Below are 26519 nucleotides of genomic sequence, written 5' to 3' on the forward strand. Positions count from 1 at the left end.
TGGTCGCTGCCTGTTTTCATGTTGGGCCCCCTCCAGACTTTGAACTCCGTGAGAACAAAGATAACATCTAACTTATTCTGGTGTGGCCATGACCTAGCACACAGTAGGACGGCAGGTGCGCGTTGATTAAATGCCTAGCGGAAGACAAATAATTTCTCTTCTTTCAGCCCTGCAATGACTGGGGCTTTTTAGATTTTTGCCTCTGGCTTTGAAAGAGCAGTGACTATATTTGGAGTTTAACAGTGAATCTCCTATTAACTTTTCATTAGGTTGTGTATTTAAAATCCCAAATGAGACCAAAGATTGAGGGGCATAGCTGCCAGTGCCAGAGTTCAGATTGTAAAATGGAATCTTAAAGTAAAAAGAGACACTCATTCTAAATAAGACCTTTTCATGCATCTGACACCCCAGAAGCTGTGAACAGAAATGAATCGTGCTCATTTCTTCCTCTAAGAGGACTTGCCGGTACTTAGAGGTGAATCAGCTTGTAACTGTCCTGGAGCTTCTTTGTCCCTGGGCATGACATTGTCTCTTAACAGCATCAGGCTTAAGCAATGTCTTGCATGTACCAAGTGCCCAGTAGCATTTTGTTAAATTGAATATTTTATCATTATGTATGTACACACTTTATAGTAGCACCAAGATTGGCTCTAAAGAAGACAGATACCAAATAAAGGATCACTTTGGAGGGAAAAATAACTTACGGAAGACCTTGGCTAGCAGCAACAAGTCCAGATAATGGCAGAATGTTTACATGTTTTTCTCCTCCATGTTTTCTTATTCAAATGGTAAAGCTGACACGTATTTCGATGGTCTCCTTCCTTGCCATTCCTAGTATCACGGCCCTGTTCCAGTCTTTATTACCTTTTGGCTGAACCCCATAAAATCGCCTGTCTGTTGACGCCTCTTCCTCCATTCAGCTCCCTCTAAGCCCTCCCGTCTGCCTTTGGCAGATGAATCTTCTTGAGGACGTGGTCCTCCTAATGTGACACCCTTCACAGAGCACGTCAGGGTCCCACACCCCTGCTGCCTCCCTCGCCTGTGTAGTGCAGGCACACAGGTGGTCGGGACATTATTTTCAGAAGTACACATCACCTTTAATCTCTGGGCATGGGCCAACCTGCTGGGTCATGGTCCAGTCCCAGAACGGCCAGCCTGGCTGTGGGTGTGTTTGCAATGACAGAAACTCAAACAAGCTTTCCTTAAAAGCTGTAAGCTTCCTGAGTGGTAGACCTTGATCTTAGCTCTCCTTGATTCCACAGTTACCACAGGCTGATCCTAAAATTCATGTGGAAACTCAGGAGACCCAGAATAGCCAGAACAACCTTGAAAAAGAGGAACAAAATCAGAGGACGCACACCTCCTGATTTTAAACTTACTAGAAAGCTGTAGTAATCCAAACAGTGTGGTACTGGCATAAGGATAGACATTAGTGGAATAGAATTGAGAGTTCAGAAATAAGCCCTCACATTTAGGATCAATTGATTTCTGACAAGGTTGCCAAGACAATTCAGTGGGGGAAAGGGTAATCTTTACAACAACTGGTTGTTGGTGGTGCTGGTACAACTGGATATCCACATGCAAAAGAGTAGATTTGGACCCCTACCTCACACCATATTCAAAAATTATCTCAAAATGTATCAAAGACCAAATAAAAGCTAATACCGTAAAACTCTTAGAAGAAAATGTAGGCATATATCTTTGTACTAGACTTTGTATTAGACAGTGATTTCTTAGATATAATGCTAAAAGCACAAACGACAAAAGAGAAGACAGGTAAGTTGGACTTTATCAAACTTGAAAAATTTTGTGCTTCAAAAGACATTATCACGAAAGTGGAAAGACAAATCCATGGAATGGGAGAAAATATTTGCAAATTATATAGCTGATAAAGGACGAGTATCCATAATATATAAAGAGCTCTTACAACTCAGTAATGAAAAGGCAGATAACTCAGTTTGAAAATGGACAAAGGATCTCAATAAACATTTCTTCAAAGAAGGTGAACAAATGGCCAGTAAGCACGTGAAAAGATTTTCAGCATCATTAGTCATTAGGTACATGCAGATGAAAACCACAATGAGATTCCACTTTATACCCACTAGGATGGCTCTCACCAAAAAGACAGAAAATAACAGGTATTGTCAAGGATGTGGAGACGTTGGGACCCTTGTACATTGCTGGCAGGAATGTAAAATGTAAAATGGTGTTTTGGGAGACAGTCTGGTAGTTATTTAAATGATTAAACATACAGTTATGACCCAGCAATTTCAGTCTTAGAGAAATACCCAAGAGAAGTTTATAGTCGTTTATAGCAGCATTTTTCATAATAGCCAAAAAGTGGAAACACTCCAAATACCCATCAGCTGATGAATGGATAGACACAGTGTGGTGTATCTGTACAGTAGAGTATCATTCAGCAGTAAAGGAATGGAGTGCTGATACAGTCTACAACATGGATGAACCTTGGAAACATTGTTCTAAGTGAAGGAAGCTAGCCACTCAAGACCATTTATTGTAAGATTCTATTTATATGAAGCAAAAAAAGAATTAAAAACAAAAACAATACACTTTTCTGGTGCTTTCTTTTCTTTCCTCTATTTTCTGTCTTTCTGAGAGCGAAGAACTTATCTTACACATTGGCCTTGTCATTTGTTTTGTATTTGTTCCCATTAAAATTGTACTTGTTTACCTAACGATATAATTCTAGCACATTTGTAATTTTTTAAATGTCTTGATTGTTTTTCTGATTGTAAAAGTAATTCATGCTCATTATAAGAATTCAGACTTTACAGGAAACTGAAATGTTTTCTGTCATTCCATTCACCACAGATAATTACTATTAATAGTTCGTCCATATTTTTCTAGAAATTTTATCTCTGAGTATACTAACTTGTTGGCTTATTTTCAACAGAATCATATATACTGGTTCTTGCAACTTACTGTTTTCACTTAACCTCTCCGCCCAAGCCATAGCTCCCCAAGCTTTAGCAGTATATATTTACTTACCTGTTTATTATGTATTTATATTATATATTTATACACAAATATACATTTATATGATACATATTTACCGTTTATTGTTCCATAGTAAAGACACACTCCCTATTGATGAACATTTAAGTCATTTCAGATTTTTCTGTCTTCTCAAATGATGCTGCAGTGAATATACATACACACGTATATTTCTGTAGGATAAATTCTTATAAATGGAATTGCTAAGGACTAGATATGAGTTTTTAAAATTTTAAATTGATCTTTCCTAATTGGCCCCTAAAAGGAGTTTTAATTTATGATCTTAACCATTCAGTAGATGCCCTGATGGGACTGTTCTGTTTCCAATCTTCAAATGATAAAGGGCCACCAGTGACGGTGTTTCCAGAGATCTCTTAGGGCTGGCACTAGAAGTTCTCATCTTTGGCAGGTTTCACCCTCGCTACAAGTGTCTTATCATTGTCCATCCATCCATTCATCCACCTTTCTGCCGTGCCCTGTGGCTTCCAAACATCACAAGCAAATTGCCAGGTAGAGGTGAGCTGGATATTCTCCCCACCCATGTGCTAGGGTGTCAGCATGCACGTGTGTGCTGTCCTTTCCTGCACAGCTCAGGGGTCAGCAGTAGGGCCAGGGGCCAATCACCCCGAGAATAAGGAGGATACCGGGGAGATCTAAGATGATCTAATGTCTAGCTTCCCTCCTCCTTGCCTTTTCACTGGGAGGGCTGGGAGGGGAGAGGGTTAGGGCTAGGGGACAGACAGGTGAGCACATGCTACACATCGGGCACTTAATGCATGATCTCATTTATCTTACAGCATCTCCATAAAAGAGGTGATAAAATTTCCATTTTAAGGGGTAGAGGCCCAGAAGGGATTGTGCCCAAAGGACACCACCCCTCATGAAGGCAGTCTCACAACCTCTGAATCCAGAGCCCACCTGCGCTTTGGCTTGAAATGCCACCCCCAGCGTATAAGTGGAATCATATAGTATTTGTCTTTTTGTGATTGGCAAGTTATCCTTAGCATAATGTCCTCAGGATTGATCTATGTTGTAACATACGTTAGAAGTTCCTTCCTTTTTAAAGCTGAATTGTGTGTATATACCACATTTTGCTTATCCATTCATCCACTGATGGACATTTGGGTTTCCACGTTTTAGCTATTGTGAATAATGCTGCTGTGAACATGGGTGTACAGATAACTCTTCAGGACCCTGCTTTCAATTATTTTGGGTATATACCCCGAAGTGGAATTGCTGGATCATATGGTAATTCTATTTTTAATTTTTTGAGGAGCCACCATACTGTTTTCCACAGCAGCTGTTCCACTTTACATTTCTAGTAACAATGTACAAGGTTTGCATTTCTCCACATCCTCACCAACACCTGTTTTTTGTTTGTTTGTTGTAGCCGTCTTAATGGATGTGAGGTGGTATCCCATTTTGGTGTTGATTTGCATTTCCCTAATGACTAGTGAGGTTGAGCATCTTTTCATGGGTTTATTGACCATTTTTATATCCTCTTTGGAGAAGTGTCGTTTCAGTCCTTTACCCACTTTTGTGTCAGGTTGTTTGTTGTTGTTGAGTTTTAGGAGTTATCTATATATTCTGGATATTGTGCCTTATCTGATGTATGATTTGAAAATATTTTCTCCCAGAATGTAGGCTGCCTTTTTACTCTGTTGATAACGTCTTTTGATGCACAAAGTTTTTAATTATCATGAAGTCCAATTTGTCTGTTTTTTCTTATGTTGCTTGTACCAGTACATCAGATTTTATATTGAAAAAAAGCTTTTGATTTTTACCTCTAATCTATTTCTTCCCTAGTCTTTTCTGTGTCAGTAAATGACATGACTAACCTTCCAGTTGCTCAGATGTCTGGGAATTATGTTTGAGTCCTTCTCCTTCTTGTAGTCAATACAACAAAGATTTCTCTTGTTTCTACCTCCTAAATATCTCTTAAATCCTTCTATTTAAACCTCTAGTTCTTCACTGCCAGTAAATAGAAATAAAATAGATTTTTATATATTGACCTTTCATCCAGTAACCAAGCTAATTCCCCTTATTAGTTCTAGGAGCGGTTTTTTCTTTCTAGATTTGTTGGGGTTTTCTATGGAGACAGTCATATCTTCTGAGAATAGACAGTTATATTTCTTCTTTTCCAGTCTGTATGCTTTTTATTTTTTTTTCTTGCCCAATTACACTGGCCAGCACTTCCAGTATGTTGTTGAATACAAGTGGTGAGAGCAGATCTTCTTGCCTTGTTCCTAATCATAGGGGGAAAGCATTCAATCTTTCACCATTAAGTATATGTTAGCTATAGTTTTTTTTTTGTAGATGCCCTTTATCAAGTGAAGGATGTTTATTTCTCTTCCAAGTTTGCTGAGAGATTTTATCAATGTATTTTAAGGCTATTCTGAAAACAACAAGGTAATAATCTCTGCTTTAATGAACATTGCCTGTAAGTTACACATTTTGTGATACCACATCATGTTAAAAATTCAAAGTCGGGCTTCCCTGGTGGCGCAGTGGTTGAGGGTCTGCCTGCCAATGCAGGGGACACGGGTTCGAGCCCTGGTCTGGGAGGATCCCACATGCCGCAGAGCAACTGGGCCCGTGAGCCATAATTACTGAGCCTGCGCGTCTGGAGCCTGTGCTCCGCAACGAGAGAGGCCACGATAGTGAGAAGGCCCGCGCACCGCGATGAGTGGCCCCCGCTTGCCGCAACTAGAGAAAGCCCTCGCACGGAGACGAAGACCCAACACAACCATAAATAAATAAATTAAAAAAAAAATTCAAAGTCAATGAATGATGTAAATAAGTATTTTGTTATTATCTTTATAATGTTCTTTACCTCCTGGTTTAATTTTTTTTTTTTTTTTTTTTTTTTTTAAAGGAAAGAGGGTAGAGAATCACGAATGGGAGATTTTTTTTTTTTTAATTTATTTTTGGCTGTGTTGGGCCTTCGTTTCTGTGCGAGGGCTTTCTCCAGTTGCGGCAAGCGGGGGCCACTCTTCATCGCGGTGCGCGGGCCTCTCGCTATCGCGGCCTCTGTTGTTGCGGAGCATAGGCTCCAGACGCGCAGGCTCAGCAGTTGTGGCTCACGGGCCCAGTTGCTCCGTGGCATGTGGGATCTTCCCAGACCAGGGCCCGAACCCGTGTCCCCTGCATTGGCAGGCGTACTCTCAACCACTGCACCACCAGGGAAGCCCTGGTTTAATTTTAATTCATTGCATTAAAATTTTTTAAAAGATATTTTAAACACATCATAGCTTTCCATACTGCCCTGCCAGTCCCATGCAGAATTATCCTCAGTATGCAACAGGTGTGTGCTGACCTTGGGGTCCCTGTTCCCTTGGTAACCCACTTCTCAGCAGACACCCCTCATCCAGTTTGAAGACCTGCCCAGAACAATCCTTTTCCTTCTCTCTTCTGAACCATTTCTTGCAATTTTTCTTCCTTAGCCAGAGTCTTTTATTTTCCTGCCTCCTTCCCTATCTTCTCTGTGAAGCGCAGAGCCTCGCTTAATAATAATCTCATGGGAGCTCTGGATCCTTGACCAGGTTTCCATTTCTTTTCTACTCCTGGTGCTAGTGAGGTTTGGCTGTGGGCTTTGCTACAACATTATGACTTTTTTTGGAAGGTGTGCTAAGATGTGCTATAAGCTATGTTAATTCTAAGGTATTATTGATATTCTGACCCTAAAGAAATTCTGATATACACAAATGAGCGTGTTGAATGTAATGCAGATGTTTTCATTAAACTTGGCTTTTTACCATCTAGAATTTACTCCTTCACTTTGAAATTCTTATCTAAAAATTATTTATATCCCTGGAGAATGTTTTTATTCCTTCAGAAATGATTTTTTTTTTTTTTTGGCTGCGCCTCACGGCTTGCAGGATCTTAGCTCCCTGACCAGGGATTGAACCCATGCCCCCTGCAGTGGAAGTGCGGAGTCCTAACCACTGGACCACCAGGGAATTCCCCAGGAATGATACATTGATTGCTCTATGTACATGGTTGGGTTACTGATAAAGAGGGAAGAATTACTACCTTCAAGTGTGGGGTGGAGGGAAGACAGATCACCTTTTCCATACCTGTTTGTACCAAATTCTGGAAATCATCTTGGTATGAATCCTTACAGCTGCCCTCTGAATTGTGGGGTTATCATTCCCATTTCACACATACTGAGGCCAAGGCTCAGAGGACCCAGGTGACTCATTCAAGGCCACACAGCTTGTGAAGGGCAAGAGCCAAGGTCCAAACCCATGTGTCACAGACTCCCCATCCACACCTTGCCAGATGGGGGGTATAGAAAGTCCTGGAAAAGCCGCACAAGAGAGGCTTATCTTTGATTGAGGGGATCCAGGGAAGATGGGCTTCATGTCTTTTAACAGGTTATTGGGGATTATTTGTGATTTCTCCAAGAGCAGCATCCCTCTGAAGTTTGGAAACAAACAAACATCCTGTTGTTGTGTATAATTCACAGCTCTTCGCTGTAGATTGCTTTGTAGACAAGGTCTCCTTTCCAAGGTTTGAATAAGTCTGTCTTTTGAGGTGCTCATTTTTAACTTTTCTGTGTATGGTCATTAGCTACTTGAACATTCTTTGTGTCTGCCTCAGTCAGTGTATGAAGCATTGTGATGAAATGTCTTTTGAAAATCAAGAATGGGAGACACTCTGCACCCCAGTGTATTACAAAGTCCTTGTGCTGTGGATCAGGACTTCATAATACACTGTGACCAGGACACTGTAATGAGAGGCAGCACTCTGAGCCGGAGCACCAAGTTCAAGTTCTCCACTGGTTGTCAACTGAGTTAATACACGTACAGTTCTTAGTACAGTGCCTGGCCTGGAGTCAGTGCTCGGTAAATATTGGCTAGTCGAGTGTCAGAAAATCCCTAAGTCAATGGAAAGGAGGAGACAATTGTGGTAGTTTTGGGGTCTTTTAGAAAACTGGTTACGAAAAGTAGTGATAAATTACTGTTGGTTCATGGAGTCCCTTTGAGATGGTTTATCATGTTCAAGGCCGTAAAGGATTCATCCTCTCTAACTAGCAGTCTGTTCACATGGGAAAGGGACAGACCAGTGGCGTCTTAGAGGGGTTTAGAGTCAACACAGATACCCACAGTCCAAGTTCAGCTAAGGAAGCAACATCAGTCAACGGCCTCTTCAAACCAGGAGCCCCAGGGCCAGCCCAGACCAGTGAGGAAGCAGATGCTGTCTGTAGGCAAATCCCCAGCACCACCGAGGGAGAGGCTTCCTGGTCCCCAGTGCTAGGCAGGACCTGCTTCTCCCCTCGCCTGAGCTCTTTCTGTGGGGATCAGCCGGCCTTTCCCCAGTAAATTCCACTCACCCCCGAGATTGTGGTCTACTGGAAATGTAGCCGCCTGACTGGCCTCCCCTAAATTTTCTTTAATCCTTAGGATCCTGAGGCTAAGGATTTTTTTTTTAATTCTTTTTTTAAAAATGAAAATAATACATAAGCTTTTTAAAATTTAATTCTTTTTTAAAATGAAACTGATACATAAGCTTGGAAAAAGTGAGGAAGAAAGGATGGAACTTTAAAAATATAGTATAAGGGGTTTTAAACCAAATGTGAAAGTCTCCTTCACTCCCCACTTCTGTTTCCCAGATTTAACCAGAGTTGTTAGTTTCCTTTGTATCTTTGGAGAAGTTCTATCCATAATATATGAATATGTGTAAGCCTTTTTAAAATATATGTGTGATTTTTACTCCTCCATGTCTTACCTTTTTAATTTAATATATATTACAGATCTTTCCACAACATCCATACAGATCTACCTCTTTATTTTCTCTTCATTTATTTATTTTATTAGGATTAAATATAAAAATATTTCAGTGAGATATGGGAGTTCTGAACTCTTAAGTGTCTAACAACATAGCTAAAAGTAAGTGAACACCAAATGTGGCAGAATTACCAGGAGAAATCAATTGATCCATAATTAGAGTGACGACCTAACCAGGTGTTTCAGAAACTGATACAGATCAATAGGCCAAAAGCTAAGAATAATGACATAGGAGGTTTGAATCACCCCATTAACAAGTTTGATTGAGTGGAAATATGAGGGACTCTGTATTCAACAGTTAGAGAGTGCACATTCTGTACACACTCTGATGGGATATTTAGAAAAGCAGGCATATACTTGCTGTAAAGGAAATCTCACTGCTAATCTTGTGGTTGTAATTTCTGAAGTGGCTTTGTCATTTCCCTCTCTTTCTTTCCTGAGTTAGTTCTACCAGTTCCTATTTCACATCTGCCTATTTTCTGACCATCTAAACTGAATTCCTTTATTTCTGCTTTATGTTCTTCTTTCTTAGCTGTAATTGCTTTGTAAAGACTTTGCTGCTTTCTTTTTAATTCATGATGGAAATGAAATGGGGGGTATAATTTTCATCTGCTCATGGCAGCATTTTTCAGGTGAATTTTTATCATCCCTCGTGAAGGTGGGCTTCTCTCTTTCATCATTTTTCATATGCTGTCTTTGCAGGATGCTGAGCTTATTCCTCAGAACTATCAGGAATCATGTCCTTTCCCCGCTTTGCTTTTCTCAATCATGCTTAATAACATTTGATACAGATGGGTGTGCTTCTATAATTTACTTGACAGATTGTCTGACTCACTAGTTTGAAAGGAAGGGTTTGTGTCTCTTTGACTCACAGCTGACCCTGGTAGCTAAATCAGTACCTTATACATAGTCAGTACTCGATAAATATTTGTTGAATAAAGTAGCACCAAAAAAAAAAAAAAAAACAGATCTGGAATTAAATTGGTCATCTCAAAGCCCATTTATTAAGGTTTTAATACATTATTACAGGAAGCGTGGAAGCCAGGAATCTGAGGGAGGAGGGAACCCACTCTTTGTCCAAATAATCATCTCCATACTGACTCCTGAGTGCCAGGGGGAATGTGCTTCATATTAAGGCATTGAGCCCCTGCTCTCTAGCACACTGTTAGTAGAATATAAAATGCCTCTTCCCCTGTATGGGGAAGGTTTGGCAAGATACACATGCCAGTTGATGTAGCCATTTGGATTCTGAGATTTTTTCCCATAAAGGTGGTCACACAGTCTGCACGGTGGTGTGTATGGTAAGAAAAACTTAAATAGCTGTCGTTTGAAGTTAGCGTTCAGAGCTGGGTCCATACATCTCAGGGGTGCATTTGATGACCCCTTGAAACAGGGCAGAAAAGTCACAACTATTTATATTTATTTTCTAAATAAAAGATAGAAATTCAGCTTCACTAATATTTACAATTAGAATGACTCTACACCATCACTCAATCAGCAATTTTGGGTCAGATGGCCAGTTAGACACTGAATTTCCAGGGGAAGGAGGACAGAAGTTCCCACCTCACTTGTTGATTTGTTTTTAACATGTGACTGCTTTTTGCAGTTTCCATGTGTCCAGTTGAGTGGATTTCTAGATTATTCTCTAATTTGATATTATAAAGGCACAAGCAGCCTCAGCCGTCTCAGGACATGACCCTCACTCTTCCAGGGACGCCCTGGCGGAAGGAGCAGACGGAGGACCTGCAGCGGGTGCTCAGGACCGTGGACGGCGAGATCCCGCTGGTCCTCGTCAGCGGCAACCATGACGTGGGCAATGTCCCCACCCCCGAGACCATCGCGGAGTTCCAGCGGACCTGGGGAGATGACTATTTCAGCTTCTGGGCTGGGGGCGTCCTGTTCCTCGTCCTCAACTCCCAGTTCTTCTACGATGCCTCCATGTGCCCTGCCTTGAAGCAGGCCCAGGACCAGTGGCTGGACCAGCAGCTGAGCATCGCAGGGCAGCAGAAGTGCCAGCACGCCGTCGTCTTCCAGCACATCCCGCTGTTCCTGCAGAGCATCGATGAGGACGACGACTACTTCAACCTCACCAAGCTGGTGCGGAAGGAGATGGCAGACAAGTTCTCCCGAGCAGGTAGGCCTGGGGCCCCAGGTGTCTGGGTTGAAGGGTGATCTGGAGAGGCGGTGTCCAGATCCTTCTCCTGCCCCTCTGCGGCCTGGCAAAGGGGACAGAGGATGGGGCCTTGGGCAGGACTGGATTCTAATCCCAGCTCTGGCACTCATGGCTGTGTGGCCTTAGATGAGCTGCCTTGCCCTCCAAGCCTCAGCTTCCTCGTCTGTAAAGTAGGAATAGCAGAAGCAGCTCTCCCATGGGGTGGCTGTGAGGACTCAGTGAGAAGGGGCCTGGACAGGATGAGAACAGCCCCAAGCTGAGTACTGAAGTCATAGCTGCTCACAGCTGAGGATGGGGAGGGACCCTGCAGGTTGGGGGTTATTGGGGGGCGGGTCTGGTCTGAGTGTGGCTGTATGTGCCCCAGGCAAAGGAAGATGCCAGGAGTATCTTTTCTCATTTCTCTGGGAAGCAGGAACTTGCCCAAGGGCAGATGGTATTTAAGAGCCAAACTTCCTACCAGTATTAGATGTAACCCGGGAAATCCTGGAACGTGGCTGTAGGGCAGGTCCTGGAGCCTTATCAGTGTTCCTTTAGTGAGGTGGACTGAGTTCTCCTCCAGAAGTAGGAGGAGAAATCTATTTAGTCTGATCTTACCCTGCTGTGAATTTTAAGCTAATCATACATATGACACATACGTGAGCACACACACACACAATGAGGACACTCCATTTCTAGAGATCTCAGTTCCGGTGGCGCTGTGTGCACCGCCAGCCCACACACCTCATTCCTCCTCCTGGGAGCACCTGCAGCTTTCTCTCATGAGAAATAGTGCGTTCTCAGCCGGTTCCCTGCGTTACCGCTGACTTGGCAGGATTCCAATTTTGATGGCTGTTGTGTCTCTTGTTTTGGTCCTAATGCCTCCTTTCAGATCTTTCCAGAGTGTACTTCATCAAACACCTCTAAAATATAAATACATTCTTTTATTTGTTAGGGGGTAGGGAGAGGGAGGGGGCCTGACCCAATAAGTAGCAAGCATTCATTAAAAAAAAAAAGTCCTGACACTCTTTTCACCTTTGAGCATTAAATGTGTTCACATTTACTTGTGAGAAGTACAATAGGCCCTTCTGTATTTTCGAGACATTTTACAAAAAGCTTGCATAATTGGAGACGTTTTCCAACTGTTCCATGGAGGTGAAGTTGGAAAACTTTTATTAAAGCCTTTGAAATTTTATGCCATGCTTGAGTTGGTGCAGAAAACCAACTTTTTTTGTCTTTGTTGACAAGGAAATGAAGTGTCAAGATGGCATCAGCACCACCACGGAGACTGTTTTGTAACAGAGAATAATGCCAGAGAGAACACTTAATGCCACTGAAATGATTCCTTTTATATCACATGTTAAATGATGCAAATGCCGTCCCCGTGGCCGCTCTTCGTTGTCAGCCGCATCCTTGAGTGGCATGGGGTTCTGGGTTTCCGCCTGTAGGACGGAGCACATGCAGCCCAGGAGCAGCCCCAGATACTGAGACCTGGAGACGCTTATAAAGAGGGCGACCCCAGCTCTAACAGGGCATCCTCGGGGGAATCCTGCTGCCCACCCACCAGGAACCCCGGAGGGTGACATCGCATCTGGGGTGCACCAGCCACCTCCCCCGTCAGGCCTGCAGCCCTGCGAGCTCAGGGAGGATTTGTCGGCACCCCCAGAGCTGGTCTGTGTCTCGGGGGTGGGCTCCAATTGCCCCTGCTCACAGAGGCTGATATCTACCACCAGAATGACATTTTATTAATTTTTTTAAAAAAATTTTAAACATCTTTATTGGAGTATAATTGCTTTACATTGGTGTGTTAGTTTCTGCTTTATAACAAAGTGAATCAGTTATACGTATACATATATCCCCATATCTCTTCCCTCTTGCATCTCCCACTCTCCCTATCCTACCCCTCTAGGTGGTCACAAACCACCGAGCTGATCTCCCTCTGCTATGCGGCTGCTTCCCATTCGCTATCTCTTTTACATTTTATTAATTTAGAGCAAGGCTGAAATCCTCCCCTTAACCGTAGCAGTGCAGTCTCTTCCTGTAGGCAAAACAGCATGGGAGGCCAAGTTATAATCAGGAGGTTGCTTGCTGAGCATGAGACAGAGCCGAGGGACTAGTTTTCTCATCTGCTCTTTATTTTTCAACAGAAGTATAATTGATTTACAATATTGTGTTAGTTTCAAGTGTATAACATAGTGATTCAGTATTTTTGCAGATTATACTCCATTATAAATTATTACAAGATATTGGGTATAATTCCCTGTGTTGTACAGTATATCCTTGTTACTTATCTATTTTATATATCGTGGTTGGTATCTGTTAATTCCATACCCCTCATTTGTCCCTTCTCCCTTCCCTCTCCCCTTTGATAACCACAAGTTTGGTTTCTATGTCTGTAAGTCTGTTTCTGTTTTGCATATACATTCATTGGTATTATTTTTTAGATTCCACATATAAGTGATATCATATAGTATTTGTCTTTCTCTGTCTGACTTATGTCACTGGGCATCATAGTCTTTAGGTCCATCCATGTTGCTGCAGATGGCAGTATTCCTTCTTTTTTATGGCTGAGTAATATTCCTGTGTGTGTGTGTGTGTGTATCACATCTTCTTAATCCAGTTGTCTATTGATGGGCACTTGAGTTGCTTCCATGTCTTGGCTACTGTAAATAATCTTATCAGCTCTTAACGGCCTCTGGTTCTGGAACTCTGATGGATTCTTCTCCAGTAGGGCCTCCTTGCCCAGGAAGATTGATGCTTCATGTGCCTTTAATTCTACCTCTTTAATAGCTCTTCAGCCTGTCCACTTCTTTAGGCCACCATTGGCTCTCAGCTGGGTGGTAGCAACAGCTTTGACTTGGTCCCCCTGCCCCACTCTTGCCCCATTCTGGTCCTTTCTCCACTACATCCAGAGGAGTATGTAGCCCAACAGCATCTACCCTTCTGAGGCCCCTTCATACCTAGGATAAGGCTGTCCGCACCCTTTGTCACTGTCTCTGCCTCTTCCATTTCATCTGGCCAACGCCGCCTCAACTTTCTGCATGAGGCGCCCCCAGCCCTGCCCCGCCAGGCTCTTCCTCAGCTTCCCTTGCTCCCAGTGCATTTGTAAGTGTCAGCCTGCCCGAAGCCCCCCTAGACTCTCAGCAACTTGAGTGCAGGGGGCCTGGCTCAGGTCTTAGCCTATAATGAATGCTTCATCAGTGTTTGTGGAATGAGTGAAGGATGAACCTCTGATGCAGGCTCCTTCCCTGTGTTTAGCACCCGCTGTGCACCTGGCACAGAGCAGACCAGGTCCCACTTGGTGGAACTCCCGGGCGCAGCCTCTGCGTGGTGCGTTCCCAGTTTTGGGCAGACATCACGCAGCCTCCAGGTCCTTTGGTCTTGGGTCAGGCCATGCGTGTGACTCTGCTCCGACCCACATGCTGACTTTCCAGGTTCACCCAGCAGTCAGTTGCTCTCTTCCCAAGTGGCCCCCTGCTGTTCCCATCAGGCACCACCTTAACGTATGGGCAGGCGTGCTCTTCTTGGTCACTGGCCTTAGGATCTTCCCCTAGACCTGCTTGACCAGGCAGAAGCAGAGAGAAGGGTGCCCTTCCTGCAGTCACCTGTCAGTTTGAGTGGCTTCCCAAACCAGGCCCTTTGCGTAATGGCCTTTCAAACTCAGAACAAAGCATGGGCAGCGTTGGGAAGATATCGGGATCAGATGCAGTCACAGCTCCATGGCAGCCTGAGGGGCCTGCTTGGTTTGGGAGCACAGGTAGGTGGGCTGTCATGGGGAATGCAGGCCCCCACGACTCAGTAATGCCGGAGATCGCTCAGGTCACAGCCATGTAATTCTTGAACTCATTTTGGAAAGCCAGAAGTTCAGGTGACATTTTGTGAAATTCATTAACTTAAAGACCATGATCAAGTTGTGGGTGATGATGGCAGATGGTATTTAATACTGCCTCCAGCTTTTTTTCCCCACAACAATATTATTCCCTAATACTATTTTAGTCTCATTTATCTCCTTGTGCTAAAATGCCAGTACTCAAAAATATGTCAAAAGCATATCAGAATATCAGGGTAGCTTTTAATTATGATAATTGTGTTGTTATAAAATATCCTTTTAAAGAGCACATCCCTCCTCAAACCACCATGGAGGTAACACCCAGCTTCCTTCCAGCAAGCTTAATGAATAATTCTGAATCATTGTGTGGGATGAATAAATGATTTAATAATGAGCATCAATGATCATCTCACATTGTGGCATTAATTTTCTAAACGGGATGAGGTAAATGAGGAGGAGGGCTGTTACTATACAATGGGCCACCATGTGTATAGGGATGCGTTCTTTGAATCAAAGCCTCCAGCCTCCGAGCTCAGGTTTCCCTAGAAACAGATGCATTCTGTTTCTCCTTTTGAAGCTCAATAAAAAAAACCTTCTCTGTATGATGCGAAAATGTTGTCAATAGCCAGTACAAATAAACAGTTATCGGGGCAGGACAGATGCACAGATGTGAAGCGGCACAGTTATTTTCCATCTTCTTTGCTCTGCCTGAGGATAATCAATTTCATCACATCCACGGGGTGTAGAAATTGGTTTTCCCCTTAATTCACCTGATACCTAGTTGGAGTTGCAAAGACAGTAGATAATGAAATCTTGGTCGAACCTCCTGGCCATTGTCTGTATCCCTCATGCCTTTTTCAGCAGAAGGTTAATATGTGACCCAGTTAATATGGATTTCAATTTAAAAACTCAATCTTAAAAAACAAAAGTCTAGCTCTTTAACTGACCCTGTTTCCCTTGATGTCTCGATACCTTTTCTTTTTTCCATTCTCAACATAGAGATTAGAACTGTATAGTAGAAAGCCCAGAGCGAATTTGGCAATTATGAAAAATTCCAATAAGTTGATCTTTCCTGTAAAAGCTAATGAGTAATTTCACAGAATTATAGTTTCACCTCTATTTTTGCTTTTTAAAAAAAAACTAGAAAGAGATCTTAGCCCATGTACCGTTATGGTTTTAGAATTTCAAAGTTTTAAAGAACAAAAAGGTCAGGTTTCCAGGGTCTACTTAACAGGAAGGATGAAACATCAAATCCTACTCTGACATCTAATATTGAGTTGTATTGAAATTATTTGTTTCCATCCTGATTCCTCCAGGAAATGGAGTCCCAGCTTTGTTCACTTCTATAAACCCAGCCCCTAGCCTAGACTATCACATAGTAGCCTCTCAATGAATAAATATGAAATTGAGTTAAACTTGATTCATATCTACTAATCAGCAGAATCACAGGTAATGTCCATGTTACCTCTGGATTGGTATTTAAGCTGACTTTTGGATGGGAAATGCATCACCGAGAGCAGGGGTCAGCAAACTTTCCCTGCAAATGGTCAGACAGTGAACGTTTTGGGCTGTGGTCTCTGTAGCGACTGCTCAACTTGGCCTCTGTAGCATGAAAATAGCCACAAACGGTACATAAGCAAGTGGGTGTGACTGGGTTCTGGTAAAACTTTACACTAACAGGTGGTGGGCCTGCAGGCCATAGTTTTCCCATCCTTGGCTTAGAGAGACGTTCCTGATACAGTGGGAGACTCTTTCTCTCCCCTGAGACCTTGTCCACAACATGCACACGTCTAATTCCAGGCTGCTTCTGATGACCCCCCTGTCACAACTGCCGACTCACCGAAGGTCTGCCCAGAAGGGGCCCCGGGTTCCTCAGTGGAGAGCATGCCTGGGTGCAGCTCATCCCGCTGGAGGCCCATGGTGTGGTGAAGGTGGGGGGCCCCTGGGGCACTGAAAATCAAATGCTTGGGTGTTTAACATGTGTTAGAAAAAAGCTATAATTAGCTTGTCAAGTGAAAGAAAAATAATAAATGACAGGTAGCATGGGTAGTGTGCGGGTAAGGCCGAACTTGTGATGGCGGTACAAGGGGTGGCATGGTCATGAGGGTGGGCTGTAAGACTGTTTAAGGTCACAGATCAGCAGGCAGGCTTGGCTTCAGACAGACCTGGATTCAAATCCTTTGGTGCTACTCCCCAGTGAAGCGGCTTCCCGTAATCTGCTGAACATCTTTCTGCCTTAGTTTACTCTCTTGTTAAAGGAGGGTACTCGTCCTGACCTCATAGTGTTGGTGTGAGAATCAAGTAAAGGGAGGCATGTATAAGAGCACTTAGCCCCACGCCTGGGACATGGCATGTGCTTGATGAAGGGTGGTTTGTTGTCATCTGGCCCTGGACCGTGGTGCGAGCCCACAGCTGGCAAGTTAGCTTTACCCGGGGTCTGGCTTCCTCCTTTCACGAGAGCAGCGCTTCTCACTCCTGGTGCTGCCAGGAGCAGGCAGCGTCTTCTTGGGAGGGTGTACGTGAGGGGGTACACAGCACGGAGAGGCACCTCGAGTTTGGGGACGTGCCTGCAGTTTGCTAACGTAACTTTATATATTGAAAAAGGAAGAGGAATTAGCAATTCTTTTTAGGATACAAACTAAGGAAGTGAAGCTTGACAAGAAACCTCTTGGCTTCTGGGCTACTCAGGAAGATAGACTGTGTCTCAAAGAGTCTCTGAGTTTTTCGGGGTGAATGAGGAATGTACGCTATTTTCAGTTTTGTCGAAAGGGGTATTAGTTTAAAAGGTTGGGAAACATTGAACTAGATGGAAAATTCCTATGGAACTTAGTGAGAGGATTTGACTCTGCATTTATGTTTTTAAAGCACACACCTCACCGGTTAATGTGCTAATAAACACACTTTGGAATGCGTAATCTCATAGTCAGATTTTTCTGAATCCAGCAAGTGGGTCCAAAAGGCAGTGGCTGTCATCAAACAACACCTTTTGTTTGTTTTTGGCCACACGACAATGTGGGAGTCTTAGTTCCCTGACCAGGGTTGGAACCCGCACCCCCTGCAGTGGAAGCACATAGGGACCGCCAGGGAAGTCCCAATGTCCTCTGTTTAAAATGCACTAAAAAAATCTATCTCATTGGTTCTTTTTTTAACTGACTTTCAAGTGAGAACTCAACAAACAGTCCTTTTTTTGAGCATCTGTAGAATTCAGAGTTTCTGGGGGCATGTCAGCTTGAGGAATTTTACCCTCTTTAATTTACATTTGGTCTTGAATTCATCTTCCAGGTTTGGTCTGCTGTATGTTTCAATCAGTTCACCATAAAACATCATGCTTTAGTCATTTTATGTCTGTGTTTCATTCACTGTAAACCAAGATAAAAGACCAACTACGGAAGCTACATCTGGTGCGAAGTGATGGATTACATTTCTCACTTTGGAGGTATCCTTAACAGTTGGGCTAATTAAAGTTAAAATCAAGTCCTGATAGTAAATATTTATAAATTGAGAATCTGGCATGTGTATGTGTGTGCTGCTTCTTCCCAAAGTTAAGTCAGCATTTATCCATTCAACAAATAACCTGGGCCCTGTGCTGGGCACCAAGGGGAGCAATGCACAAAACAGAGTATTGTAGGTCACCCTCAAACTAAGTACTCAAAATCTTGTTGAAAAATCCCATTGCAACATTTCAAAAAGGAGCCACAAGTACATGGGAAACAGCAATGTCTGTTTAAGCGTATGAAGTCAAAATATTATATCTTTTCTTTCTAGGTCACGTTTTAAAAATAGCAATTAGTGTCACTTTCAAATGAGCGGTGGGATTCCTTTGTAAAATTGAAATATCCCTCGCTTAGCTAAACACTCTTTTTTTTGTTTTTTTGTTTTTTGTTTTTTTGTTGTTGTTGTTTTTTAATACTGCAGGTTCTTCTTAGTCATCAATTTTATACACATCAGTGTATACATGTCAGTCCCAATCACCCAATTCAGCACACCATCATCCCCACCCCACTGTGGTTTTCCCCCCTTGGTGTCCATACGTTTGTTCTCTACATCTGTGTCTCAACTTCTGCCCTGCAAACTGGCTCATCTGTACCATTTTTCTAGGTTCCATATACATGCATTAATATACGATATTTGTTTTTCTCTTTCTGACTTACTTCACTCTGTATGACAGTCTCTAGATCCATCTGCGTCTCAACAAATGACTCAATTTCGTTCCTTTTTATGGCTGAGTAATATTCCATTGTATATATGTACCACGACTTCTTTATCCATTCGTCTGTCGATGGGCATTTAGGTTGCTTCCATGACCTGGCTATTGTTAATAGTGCTGCAATGAACATTGGGGTGCATGTGTCTTTTTGAATTATGGTTTTCTCTGGGTATATGCCCAGTAGTGGGATTGCTGGATCATATGGTAATTCTATTTTTATTTTTTTAAGGAACCTACTTACTGTTCTCCATAGTGGCTGTATCAGTTTAGATTCCCACCAACAGTGCAAGAGGGTTCCCTTTTCTCCACACCCTCTCCAGCATTTGTTGTTTGTAGATTTTCTGATGATGCCCATTCTAACTGGTGTGAGGTGATACCTCATTGTAGTTTTGATTTGCCTTTCTCTAATACTTAGTGATGTTGATCAGCTTTTCATGTGCTTCTTGGCCATCTGTATGTCTTCTTTGGAGAAATGTCTATTTAGGTCTTCTGCCCATTTTTGGATTGGGTTGTTTGTTTCTTTAATATTGAGCTGCATGAGCTGTTTATATATTTTGGAGATTAATCCATTGTCCGTTGATTCATTTGCAAATATTTTTTCCCATTCTGAGGGTTGTCTTTTCGTCTTGTTTATGGTTTCCTTTGCTGTGCAAAAGCTTTGAAGTTTCATTAGGTCCCATTTGTTTATTTTTGTTTTTATTTCCATTACTCTAGGAGGTGGATCAAAAAAGATTTTGCTGTGATTTATGTCAAAGAGTGTTCTTCCTATGTTTTCCTCTAAGAGTTTTATAGTGTCTGGTCTTACATTTAGGTCTCTAATCCATTTTGAGTTTATTTTTGTGTATGGTGTTAGGGAGTATTCTAATTTCATTCTTTTACATGTAGCTGTCCAGTTTTCCCAGCACCACTTATTGAAGAGACTGTCTTTTCTCCATTGTATGTCTTTGCCTCCTTTGTCATAGGTGCGTGGGTTTATCCCTGGGCTTTCTATCTTGTTGCATTGATCTGTGTTTCTGTTTTTGTGCCAGTACCATATTGTCTTCATTACTGTAACTTTGTAGTATAGTCTGAAGTCAGGGAGTCTGATTGCTCCAGCTCTGTTTTTTTCCCTCAAGATTGTTTTGGCTATTCGGGGTCTTTTGTGTCTCCATACAAATTTTAAGATGATTTGTTCTAGTTCCATAAAAAATGCCATTTGTAATTTGATAGGGATTGCATTGAATCTGTAGATTGCTTTGGGTAGTATAGTCATTTTCACAATATTGACTCTTCCAATCCCAGAATATGGTGTATCTCTCCATCTGTTGGTATCATCTTTAATTTCTTTCATCAGTGTCTTATAGTTTTCTGCATACAGGTCTTTTGTCTCCCTAGGTAGGTTTATTCCTAGGTATTTTATTCTTTTTGTTGCAGTGGTAAATGGGAGTGTTTCCATAATTTCTCTTTCAGATTGTTCATCATTAGTGTATAGGAATGCAAGAGATTTCTGTGCATTAATTTTGTATCCTGCAACTTTACCAAATTCATTGATTAGCTCTAGTAGTTTTCTGGTGGCATCTTAGGATTCTCTATGTATAGTATCATGTCATCTGCAAACAGTGACAGTTTTACTTCTTCTTTTCCAATTTGTATTTTTAAATTTCTTTTTCTTCTCTGACTGCCATGCCTAGGAGTTCCAAAACTATGTTGAATAATAGTGGTGAGAGTGGACATCCTTGTCTCGTTCTTGATCTTAGAGGAAATGCTTTCAGTTTTTCACCATTGAGAATGATGTTTGCTGCGAGTTTGTCATATATGGCCTTTATTATGTTGAGGTAGGTTCCCTCTATGCCCACTTTCTGGAGAGTTTTTATCATAAATGGGTGTTGAATTTTGTCAAAAGCTTTTACTGCATCTATTGAGATGATCATATGGTTTTTATTCTTCAATTTGTTAATATGCTGTATCACATTGATTGATTTGCGTATATTGAAGAATCCTTGCATCCCTGGGATAAATCCCACTTGGTCGTGGTGTATGATCCTTTTAATGTGTTGTTGGATTCTGTTTGCTAGTATTTTGTTGAGGATTTTTGCATCTATATTCGTCAGTGATATTGGTCTGCAATTTTCTTTTTTTGTAGTATCTTTGTCTGGTTTTGGTATCAGGGTGATGGTGGCCTCGTAGAATGAGTTTGGGAGTGCTCCTCCCTCTGCAATTTTTTGGAAGAGTTTGAGAAGGATGGGTGTTAGCTTTTCTCTAAATGTTTGATAGAATTCACCTGTGAAGCCATCTGGTCCTGGACTTTTGTTTGTTGGAAGATTTTTAATCACAGTTTCAATTTCATTATTGTGATTGGTCTGTTCATATTTTCTGTTTCTTCCTGGTTCAGTCTTGGAAGGTTATACCTTTCTAAGAATTTGTCCATTTCTTCCAGGTTGTCCATTTTATTGGCATAGAGTTGCTTGTAGTAGTCTCTCAGGATGCTTTGTATTTCTGCAGTGTCTGTTGTAACTTCTCCTTTTTCATTTCTAATTTTATTGATTTGAGTCCTCCCCCTCTTTTTCTTGATGAGTCTGGCTAACGGTGTATCAGTTTTGTTTATCTTCTGAAAGAACCAGCTTTTAGTTTTATTGATCTTTGCTATTGTTTTCTTTGTTTCTATTTCTGCTCTGATCTTTATGATTTCTTTCCTTCTGCTAACTTTGGGTTTTGTTTGTTCTTCTTTCTCTAGTTCCTTTAGGTGTAAGGTTAGATTGTTAACTTGAGATTTTTCTTGTTTCTTTAGGTAGGCTTGTATAGCTATAAACTTCCCTCTTAGAACTGCTTTTGCTGCATCCCATAGGTTTTGGATCATCGTATTTTCATTGTCATTTGTCTCTAGGTATTTTTTGAATTCCTCTTTGATTTCTTCAGTGATCTCTTGGTTATTTAGTAACATATTGTTTAGCCTCCATGTGTTTGTGTTTTTTACGTTTTTTTCCCTGTAATTCATTTCTAATCTCATAGCATTGTGGTCAGTAAAGATGCTTGATATGATTTCAATTTTCTTAAATTCACTGAGGCTTGATTTGTGACCCACGATGTGATCTATCCTGGAGAATGTTCCGTGCGCACTTGAGAAGAAAGTGTAATCTGCTGTTTTTGGATGGAATGTCCTATAAATATCATTTAAATCTATCTGGTCTATTGTGTCATTTAAAGCTTCTGTTTCTTTATTTATTTTCATTTTGGATGATCTGTCCATTGGTGTAAGTGAGGTGTTAAAGTCCCCCACTATTATTGTGTTACTGTCGATTTCCTCTTTTATAGCTGTTAGCAGTTGCCTTATGTATTGAGGTGCTCCTATGTTGGGTGCATATATATTTATAATTGTTATATCTTCTTCTTGGATTGATCCCTTGATCATTATGTAGTGTCCTTCCTTGTCTCTTGTAACATTCTTTATTTTAAAGTCTATTTTATCTGATATGAGTATAGCTACTCTAGCTTTCTTTTGATTTCCATTTGCATGGAATATCTTTTTCCAACCCCTCACTTTCAGTCTGTATGTGTCCCTAGGTCTGAAGTGGGTCCCTTGTAGACAGCATATATATGGGTCTTGTTTTTGTATCCATTCAGCAAGCCTGTGTCTTTTGGTTGGAGCATGTAATCCATTCACGTTTAAGGTAATTATTGTGATGCATGTTCCTATTACCATTTTCTTAATTGTTTTGGGTTTGTTTTTGTAGGTCCTTTTCTTCTCTTGTGTTTCCCACTTAGAGAAGTTCCTTTAGCATTTGTTGTAGAGCTGGTTTGGTGGTGCTGAATTCTCTTAGCTTTTGCTTGTCTGTAAAGCTTTTGATTTCTCCATCAAATCTGAATGAGATCCTTGCCGGTAGAGTAATCTTGGTTGTAGGTTCTTCCCTTTCATCACTTTAAGTATATCATGCCACTCCCTTCTGGCTTGTAGCGTTTCTGCTGAGAAATCAGCTGTTAACCTTATGGGAGTTCCCTTGTATGTTATTTGTCGTTTTTCCCTTGCTGCTTTCAATAATTTTTCTTTGTCTTTAATTTTTGTCAATTTGATTACTATGTGTCTCGGTGTGTTTCTCCTTGGGTTTATCCTGTATGGGACTCTCTGCACTTCCTGGACTTGGGTGGCTATTTCCTTTCCCATGTTAGGGAAGTTTTCGACTATAATCTCTTCAAATATTTTCTCTGGTCCTTTCTCTCTCTCTTCTCCTTCTGGGACCCCTATAATGCAAATGTTGTTGTGTTTAATGTTGTCCCAGAGGTCTCTTAGGCTGTCTTCATTTCTTTTCATTCTTTTTTCTTTATTCGGTTCTGCAGCAGTGAATTCCACCATTCTGTCTTCCAGGTCACTTATCCGTTCTTCTGCCTCAGTTATTCTGCTATTGATTCCTTCTAGTGTATTGTTCATTTCAGTTATTGTATTGTTCATCTCTGTTTGTTTGTTCTTTAATTCTTCTAGGTCTTTGTTAAACATTTCTTGCATCTTCTCGATCTTTGCCTCCATTCCTTTTCCAAGGTCCTGGATCATCTTCACTTTCATTATTCTGAATTCTTTTTATGGAAGGTTGCCTATCTCCACTTCATTTAGTTGTTTTTCTGGGGTTTTGTCTTGTTCCTTCATCTGGTATATAGCCCTCTGCCTTTTCATCTTGTCTATCTTTCTGTGAATGTGGCTTTTGTTCCACAGGCTGCAGGATTGTAGTTCTGCTTTCTTCTGCTGTCTGCCCTCTGGTGCTAAACACTCTTACTTCCTATACTAGTTCAAGTATTTTTTTATTTAGTGGACTTGCCATCACTTAAAAGGCACTTGCCCCACCTATGGTTAACACTGTACATGAAAATTTAGAATATTGCTACATAAAATAAGCTGGAAATTGCTTTAGTTTTGTTTTACAATTTTACTTAACAGAAATGTTTGCATATTGATGACTCATTTGGAAGTAAAAGAATGGCACCCATTTGGGTAAAGCCTCCTATGTGCCCTATCATCACAACCCTGGGTCCTGTGATTACAGGTGTCTGCAGTCCAGGTGAGGAACCTGAGCACACAGCAGTGAGAAACCTGAGTCCATTTCAGATTTAAATTACAGACACACGAGAGGAAGGAAAAGAACTTCTCTTATATGTCTCCTTTACAGAAGGCCCTCCCCTACGCACTGGTGGAAGTGCAGGTGAGGAGTCCCTGCAGCACCGCTGCCTAGGGGGAAGGGGCCGAGTCCTGGCAGGTGTGATGCTGCCTCAGCCACCAGCCTCCTGCCGGGCCACCTGCTGGGTGGGGCCTTGTGGTCCATCTCCCTCGGGGGGCTGTAACCTCACTTCCTCCGGGATGCCACTGAAGGCACCTAATAGAGCAGTTTTTTTCTCCTGAAAAAGGCAGAAGATGAACAAGCTTCTTGAGAGCCATGGCTAATATTCAGTTTTTTTATTCCTCACGTTATTGTCAGCGGCTGCTCACATTGTCACCACAGCCTACACAGCGCCCCTCAAGGTGTTGGCGTTCTTGCCATTTTACTGACAAGCAAAGTCCTGGAGGCTGAATCGCTTCTTCAGGTCACAAAGCTAGGAAGCAGGGATAGAAGAATATCTCTGTTTTTTGTGCGGATCAGATAAGATAATCCAGTACCTTGACACAGTATCTGGTTCCTGTTAAGTGTTCAATGATGATGGTGCTATTAGTATTATCCATCTTACTATCATTGTTTTCATTATTATCATAAAAATATTTTAGGTGACTTAACATCAGAGAAATTGATATGTAAGGAATCTATTTTCTCCCTTGCACAAGTTCACACCTCTCACCCACTGCTGGTGGCTAGAGTGTTGCCGAAGTTGGAACCCAAGTCTTTCTGACTGTGTTCCTTCTACTCCTCTGCCCACCACACCAGGGTCCCACGTCCCTGAGTCAGCCCCACCATGTGCCACCAGTGGGTGCCAAAGTCCCCAGGGTAACCAACTTCCTTGACTATCAGTTTTACTTTATAAGCCATTTAAAACACAATTAACATTACATTCACATACGAATAATATTTCCCACTTATTAAATACTATGCTACAGGTACTATTGCTCTGATTTTATAGATAAGGAAACTGAGGCACAGAGAGACACCTCAGCTTACCCAGCTTCACACAGCTCGGCTCCAGTCTCAGGGCTCTGGCTCTGACCCCTGGCCTGTTAATCATGCTTTTGGGGTAATGAGTGGAATGCGCTTTGGGCAAGGTGAGAAGAGCCAGGCCAGCTTGTGTTGGGACGATTCCCACCTGCTTACAAACCACGTCCTCTCTCTACCTGCGCTCCTTCATGGGCTGCCCCGGGGAAGGAGCTGGCCCAGCCAGCCATGGAGGCTTAGAATCACAACGTCTGAAGGGGTCCTGCGGGGTGAGGGTCCAGGGAGTCCACTCAGGGTGTGGAATTCCTCTCTGGCCTCAGCAAGCAGCAGTCTTTTTTCAGAGTAAGCCCCTCACCTCATTCTTTCATCTAGAGTGGGTGGACTGTGCCTTCTGCAGACAAAGATGCTGCTTCAAACAGGAGGGATCTGTACATCCTGCCCTACCCCCCCACCCCCCGAAGACTCTGGCTGGCTCCCCTGGGATACAAGTGCAAGTGGGCTCCTATCAGAGGATTATGGGCACCAGAAAAAGCTCATTTTAAAAATGGCAGCTGTAGCTCATAGAAAATAGTGATAAAATAAAAATAAAGGTTGGTTTGAGATACTATCTTGAGGAAAGAGACAAATTATGGCAATCAGTTTATTTCAACTTGTATTTGATAAAATGTTAGTTGTTATTGCAAATATGCACCAACTCTTAGGATGAACAAAGAATGAATCAAGTGTCAATTTAGTTTCCTTGGCCTAAATTGTCTGAAATAATTGTTTGACAGCATCCTGCCTTTGACATTGGCAACAGCATAATTGAGGGTCATTTTTATAAGAGAAAAAATATTTGCAGGTTTCATCAGTTTTCTCAAGGGTCTTTTTCTGAATCTATCAATAGTCCAATTATTGCCCTTCTCTGGAACGTGTGTGCACCCGAGTGTGTGTGTGTGTATTCTGCCAGAGCCTTGTTTGTTAATGACTTCCCCTGTGATTCGGGCAGTTCCCTGGTGTCACTTTTCATTGGCTTTATATAAAATCCTGTGTCTTTGTGGTTTAACAGAAAGCTTCCTCTGCCTGGTTGTACAGGTGGGGGGGTGGGGTTTAGTAGGGGCTTGGTTTATAAGTAATCCATTCATTAATGTTTTCTTGTTACTAAGAAGTTCTCTTTTCATACAGCTAAGATCATAGCATTTTAGAAGCATAAGATAATGTCATACAGAGCATTATCTCGTGTCATTAAAAATATTCTCCAAACCACAGATGTTTTATACCATGTAGACATACCATGTTCATTAACTCTTTTGCCACTATTGGACACTTAAGTTGTGTTTGATTTTTCTCTGTGATAAATACTACTGTTATGAAGTTCTTTGTGCACAAACAGGCGCAAATCTTAAAATAAGTACGCTTACTTTTTTTTTATTTATGAAATGAATGCCTG

The 26519-nt window shown here is 41.9% G+C and overlaps 1 protein-coding gene across 4 annotated transcripts in view; it reads left to right on the forward strand.

Annotated features, from left to right (window-relative positions):
- The window catches only part of CPPED1 (calcineurin like phosphoesterase domain containing 1), a 190744-nt gene that overhangs the window by 67289 nt on the left and 96936 nt on the right, over positions 1–26519 (forward strand). For all 4 annotated transcript variants that reach the window (XM_057528886.1, XM_007188377.2, XM_007188373.2 and 1 more), the window contains one exon: positions 10516–10938. In XM_057528886.1, the coding sequence (XP_057384869.1) occupies positions 10516–10938 (423 nt within the window). The remainder of the gene's footprint in view (positions 1–10515; positions 10939–26519) is intronic.

The sequence above is a fragment of the Balaenoptera acutorostrata genome, chromosome 15 (genome assembly GCF_949987535.1).
Source record: "Balaenoptera acutorostrata chromosome 15, mBalAcu1.1, whole genome shotgun sequence".
NCBI classification, from domain to species: Eukaryota; Metazoa; Chordata; class Mammalia; order Artiodactyla; family Balaenopteridae; genus Balaenoptera; species Balaenoptera acutorostrata.